The sequence below is a fragment of the Pteropus alecto genome, unplaced genomic scaffold (genome assembly GCF_000325575.1).
Source record: "Pteropus alecto unplaced genomic scaffold, ASM32557v1 scaffold395, whole genome shotgun sequence".
NCBI lineage: Eukaryota > Metazoa > Chordata > Mammalia > Chiroptera > Pteropodidae > Pteropus > Pteropus alecto.
In genome coordinates this window covers 1,089,212-1,095,767 of record NW_006438643.1, presented here as the reverse complement: position 1 = coordinate 1,095,767, position 6,556 = coordinate 1,089,212, and the positions used below count along the sequence as shown (strand labels likewise).

At 39.0% G+C, this 6,556-nt stretch overlaps 1 protein-coding gene across 1 annotated transcript; it reads left to right on the top strand.

The window, feature by feature from the left end:
* The first annotated feature begins 5,266 nt into the window (after positions 1-5,266).
* Positions 5,267-6,220, top strand: LOC102896801 (olfactory receptor 51J1). The gene is given in 3 exon segments (XM_006915690.2): positions 5,267-5,567; positions 5,570-5,832; positions 5,834-6,220. Coding segments are annotated over 3 exon segments (951 nt in total).
* Positions 6,221-6,556: the final 336 nt, after the last annotated feature.

Genomic DNA, 6,556 nt, shown 5'->3' with positions numbered 1-6,556 from the left:
TATATTGGTCAAGAGAAAAGCAATGTTTAAAAGTATAATGAGCGTTAAGAGTGCTGGAAATTTGTAAAGAAAAATTTGACCAAATATATTCCAGAACACAATCCCAGTTTATAATGGAATATGACAACCTCCTTCATGTGTGTATTTTTGCTAATGTTTACAACAGGCACTGACATCTGGGGGAAAATATATCAGCTTTCCAAATTGATCCCAGTGTCTATATGTATCATCCATTCAATGATCTTACATCACAGCTTCTAATTTTCTTCAATTGCAATAAAGTTGAATTCAATTCTACTTTGGCTTCTCATGTTGTGAAGTCAAAGTAGAATTGAATTCAACAAAGTAGAATTGAATTCAACTAGACCTAGTCATGAGGCAGAAGTATTTTTTTTCTGTTCATTTTCTGGTCATTTATCTCCTAACTTCCCTCATTTTTTTAAATTAAATTATTGGGGTGGCATTAGTTAATAAAATTATAGAGGTTTCAAGTATACAATTCAATAGCATGTCATCTGTATATTGCATTGTGTGTTCATCACTCAAAGTCAAATCTCTGCCACCATATATCTAACCCCCTGTACCCTTATCTACTTCCCCCCTTCCTCCTTTCCCTCTGATAATCACTAAACTGTGTCTGTGTCTAAAGTTTTTCTTTGTCCTGTTCATTTGTTGCTTTCAGTTTTATATCCTACATATGAGTGAAATCATATAGTTCTCAGTTTTTCCTGTCTGACTTATTTCGCTTAGCAGGATAATCTCAAGATCTATCCATGTTGTCACAAATGGCAGTGTTTCATCTTTTCTTATAGCTGAGTAATATTCTATTGTGTACGTGCATCACATTTTATTCACACTAGATTTGTTTGACTGTATTATAACCATGTCTCACTTAATCCATTTCTCCAAGTCTCAGCTCACTCTTGACTTTATTTGTATCTAGATCTAATCTATCCATGTAACATGTCATTTAAAGCATCTTCTTACCAATTACACAGAGCTCCTTTCTTTCTTGTTAAAACAGCAGCACAAAAAAATATATTTTCAGAACAACTTTTAAAAGTCCTATTAATAGGTCATGGTGGATTTTTAAGTCAAATCATTTTTTTTTCTATTGTCAGTCAGAAAATAAGCCAGCAAACCAGACACCTACAAATAATCCAAACTCACTGATTCTGCAATTTTAAATCCTCTTTAGTATTGGGTTCTGGATATACTCATTTTCTGCTAACTCTCTCTAGTCACCTTGTACTGGGAGCTCTATTTGTTATATCTTTCTGATCAATCTTCCCCTCTCCTGCCCCAACCCAATCTGGCAATTTTCTCATAATTGCTTAACCCCTTGGACTCTGTCATCTCCTGATATTATACACCCTTGATGTTCTCTGGATACCAAAAGTTTTGTGCCCTGCTCTTTACTGGTAAATGCATGTTTGTTAAAGTGATAGTTGATAAGCCATAGTAGATCAATATATTTTTTCTCCAGGAAATAATAGTTACAATATTGGCCAACCCTTATGGTGGACTTTTTATGAACCAGACACTTTTCTAGGCAATTTACACATATGAATTATTTTATTTCTCTGTAGGTGAATACTATTATTATACTCATTTCACAGAGGTACTGACTCTACACCCTTACTTTTTTCCCTTAGAGTCTCTGGACATTGCAAAGAGGTGATGTAGTTACCTGGGTAATTGCTCCTCAGGGAACCCTCTCCACTCCTCCCCATCCCAGAGCAGATCAGTTTACAAAGAGAGAAGCAGCATTACAGCCCTAGGACTCGAGATGCCATGGACTTGATGAAGTGAGCTCAGAGGTCAGTTCTGCTTGTGGTGAGTGTTCAGTCCCATGATCTCCTAAAACAGCTTCCAGAAGGAGTCCCAATTCTACCCCAAAATTAGCTCTCTAGACTTTCCTTGATCAATAATCACTCCCCTAGCTTCCTGAATCTGTGTGATAGATAGAACAGACAGAACAAGAGGAAGCTTTTCTTAAACTTGATGGCAGGTGAAAACTAGAGGAAAATGTCAGATTCTAGAAATATTTTTGCCATCATAATATCTTGAGTTAGTTACACAGTGCATATATCCTGTTTATATGCTCATCTGTAAGTTATGTCCTTGTCTCCCTCAAAAATGAGTTCTGAGTATAATTAAGGCAATGACAAGGGGAGATCATTATTAACAGAAATTTGAGGATAATCTGAATTTGATTGATCCCTTTTGAGAATGCCTGAGAGAGAAGGCAGAAAGAATGGGGGGACACGAACACTCACTGATTGCTCAAGTCCCACATGAAATTGTCAGAACCATTCTCTGAGGTAAGTATTAATATCTCTATGTTTAAAATTAAAGAAACAAATCTGCACAAAGCTTAAGTAGGTAAAGTTATACTGCACATAGCATTCATCTCCAATTCCATCTATGTCCTAGGATATAGTATTCACTGCACCACATTCTTCTCTTTCTGCTGATTTGTTGTGTTCTATTACAGAGAGCTTAGACTAAATAAGTCTTTTTTACTTCTCCCAACCTAAAATATTCTTGTTATACAAATCCTAAACTCAGGAGAATATCTTTTTGAAGGAGATCTGATCCCTGTTTGGCTGTGAAGACTCTGAAGGTAGAGGATGGGAAGGATGCAATAAAGCAAAAGTGATGGAAGGAAGGAAGAAGGGAGGAAGAGAGGGAAAGAAAGAGAGAGGGGAAAGAAAGAGAAAGAGAGAAAAAGAAAGAAATAAAGAGAGAGAGAGAGAGAGAAAGGAAGGGGATAATTATGCCTGCCTTCCAGGAGGGTATCGAGGACTCAGTAAGATTGAATATCTAAGGTGCCTGATGCAGTTCATTCCCGGCCCGAGGTTGGCGTGCAGCCCATGTTAATTTCTTCCCTCCGCCTTGCATTTATATATCACTTTTATAATGTGAAAACAGTGATTCCATTAAAATTGTTTCTCCAGATGAAGTCCAGGTGTCCCTACAGAGGTGGCTCTTCCTAAATCTGAAAGGAAGGAAGGAAGGAAGGAAGGAAGGAAGGAAGGAAGGAAGGAAGGAAGGAAGGAAGGAAGGAAGAAAAGATTAAAAGAGAGGGTGGAGAGGCAGAGAACATGGCTAATAGGGGAGTGGAAACCCTAGGTTCAAGTATCCCTCAAGATTTGTCTCTTCCAATATCAGGTCATTTGGGGTGATATCGGCAAGAAATATGGTGCAATAGGATCAATGGTGCAGTGATGTCACGTGCAAGAGGAACAGCTTCTCAAACCCAAGGCAGATCAATATTTGATCTATTTAAAGAGTTAAGAAAGATACATTGGGCTTTTGGAGGTGAGGAGAGAACATGGACAAGGCCATAACAAGTGGGAAATGGAAGTGACCCTCAGTTCCCTCAGCCATGGGAATTTCTGACATGTGTATTTCTGAAGGTCAAGAATTTGTCCCTGAATTTACCTACCCTGAATTTGAGCACAGTCCATGGCACAGTTTTCCCTAAGCTAACATTTGCTGAGATAAGTTGAATCAAACCATGAGAGGTGCACAGGGAGCCTGTATTTAGGCAGACAATGGACCTTTTTAAAATAATTTTTCTCATATTTTCATGAAAGCAAAAATTATAAAAAAACATCAACAATTTTAATATCTTAGCACATCAACTGTTTCCATTTCTCTATGTCTTCTTTTATGTCAAAGTAGAGTTTTACATATCCACTGTCGTAATATTTTCTGTGTCATATTACATCCAACCTCTCCATTTTGACTGGAAAAACTCTATTAATTCTTCAGCTCTCAGCCGAAATACCACTTTCTGAGGAAAGCTTTCCCTGACTTTTAAAAATAAGTTAGACTTTTCCTTCCAGGTCTCTCTCATTGTATCTTAAACTTTTCTTTTGTAGTACTTAACTACATAATTAGCTTAGAGAGAAAACTTCAGGGTATCTGATGATGGTATTTAAATATTCATGGGAGAAGATGTGTTCGTTGACCTGCGGTTGAAACTTCCAGAGATTTCTTGAGTAGAGGCAGGACTCTGCATTGCCAGGGTCCTGTATGGTACATGGCATAAAAGAGTGCTGATAGTTGTAGATGTGCAGGACAAGGAAGAACTTAATAATAACCAGCATGTACTAGCGAGGTCCCTGTAAGTCCAACAGTGACTGAATGGAGAGTTCAGGACTTCAGCCACATGTGAAAATATGTATATATGCAAGTGTGTGAGCAAATGTGTGTGTGTGTGTGTGTGTGTGTGTGTGTGTGTGTGAAAGTTTTTTTAAAAAATACCTTCAAGAGTCTTTCCTACTCTGTCAGCCTAAGATTCTACCGTTGTTCCTATGCTGGCCCACACAATGCTGAGTTTAAAACATACTCAATTTTGAGAGGTAGACTTCTCCTCACTTCTGTTGCCTTCCTCTCCTGCCAGTGTTTCTGTTGCAATGTATTCAGAAGTGCATCTGAGCCAGAAAGAAGTCTCAGTGGATCAGGTAGGCTGTCTTTAAGAATTGTGAGTTGAAAGATTGTAGATATATCATGACAGAATATTTTCATGAGCCTTAAGGTCTATATACAAATCCACCAACCTTGGTTCTTGCCTTATTCTATCTTTTACATGTAATCTTTCCAGTTGCTTCCTAGTCCTTTTAAAGCCCAGAATAGCTAAATCCAGTATGAATCCAAGCTCCACTCTTTTCTACTTTAATTTTCCAGTCACTTATTCCAGGTTCTGGTCACTGCCACTTCTCAGCCTTCTTATAGATCTCAATTATTTATATATCTATATTCATTTTTAGGTATTTCAGCTGTTTTTATGTACTGTTTGTTCTTTGCCTTATATCTATATATTTACCAGTAATATCTCTCCTGACCTGTTCTTAACATTGGCCCATATCTTATGCTGAGATTGTCTACACATGCCTCTCTCCCTAGAAACTTTCTATACCAACCACAATATGGGACATGTCAGGCATATCCATACCAAGACAAGGCAGCCATTTATCTCTTAGTAGATCCACAATGAACTACAATTTACAGAGATACTTTTCTATTGTCCTTGAACTTCTCTCTGATGGAAACTATAACCCCTTAACAGTGGGAATTTCCTGATAGTGGTCATCAGTCAATTTTCAGTCATGAGACCTTTAGCCACCAATATCTATGAGCTCTGTTTTCTTCTTTCCTTCCTCAGTGCCCATACGCCTTTTTCTATTATAATGTTATCTCACTAGTTTATTTCTAATTTTCAAGGTAACACTGATCTCATGGATGAGATTTCAACATGAAGAACTCCAGTAGCTATTTGGAGTTCTTACCTACAACGTTCATTCTGGTTGGCATCCCAGGGCTGGAGGCAGAGCACATCTGGACATCCATTCTCTTCAGCTTGATGTACATTATCATCTTCCTTGGGAATGGCATCATTCTTCACGTCATCAGAACAGATACTGCCCTACACCAGCCCATGTACCTCTTTCTTTCCATGTTGGCACTGGTTGAGATTGGTGTCTCTGCATCCACTCTGCCTACAGTGCTAGGCATTTTCCTTTTTGACACCATTGAAATTAGTTTTAATGCATGTCTTCTCCAGATGTTCTCCATTCATTCCTTCTCTATTATGGAGTCAGCTGTGTTGCTGGCCATGTCCATGGATCGATTTGTGGCCATCTACAGCCCACTGCGCTATACAACCATCCTAACATTGCCCCGCATCTTTGGCACAGGAGCTGTCATTGCGCTGAAAAGCATTATGCTCATGGCCCCATTACCCATGCTCTTACGGCGCCTGCCCTTCTGTGGCCATAATGCCCTCTCTCATTCCTATTGCCTCCACCCCAACCTTATCCATCTACCTTGTGGAGACATTTCTATCAACAATATCTATGGGCTTTTCATTGTTATCTCCACGTTTGGGCTGGATTCTCTGCTCATTGTAGTCTCCTATGGGCTTATACTCCACACTGTCTTGAATATTGCCACTGGGGAGGAGCGCAGGAAGGCGCTCAACACATGTGGCTCACATGTCTGTGCTGTGCTTGCTTACTACGTGCCTATGATTAGCTTGTCAATGGTGCACCGCTTTGGACACCATGTGTCCCCTGTGCTGCATACTACGATGGCCAATGCTTACCTATTCTTCCCACCCATTGTCAACCCCATTGTGTACAGCATTAAGACTAAGGAGATCCGTCGTGGCATTGTTCGAATACTATCAGAGAAGAGATCCAGAGTTTAGACAAAGGACAAAGTAGGAAGGGACTATTTTTCTATAATCCCAAATGGTTCTAGCTCACACGTTATGCAAATGGAATTATCTCAAAATGCGGTGTCTAACAGGAGGTTCTTTATAATCTGGCATTGAATTGGAGTTCGGTCCAAGTGGGGTAAGATTATGTATGACAGAACATGTTATGCGACATGAGGTTTTATATTACCTTGCACAACTGGAGCAAGAATGCAGTAAAGATTGTTTATGAAAGCATAGCACTCCCCATAAGGAAAACGTAGTCAGGAGTTAGAAGGTGTCCTGGAAAATCTATTGATCCCTTTGTTCTAGAAAAAAGAGAAAAGA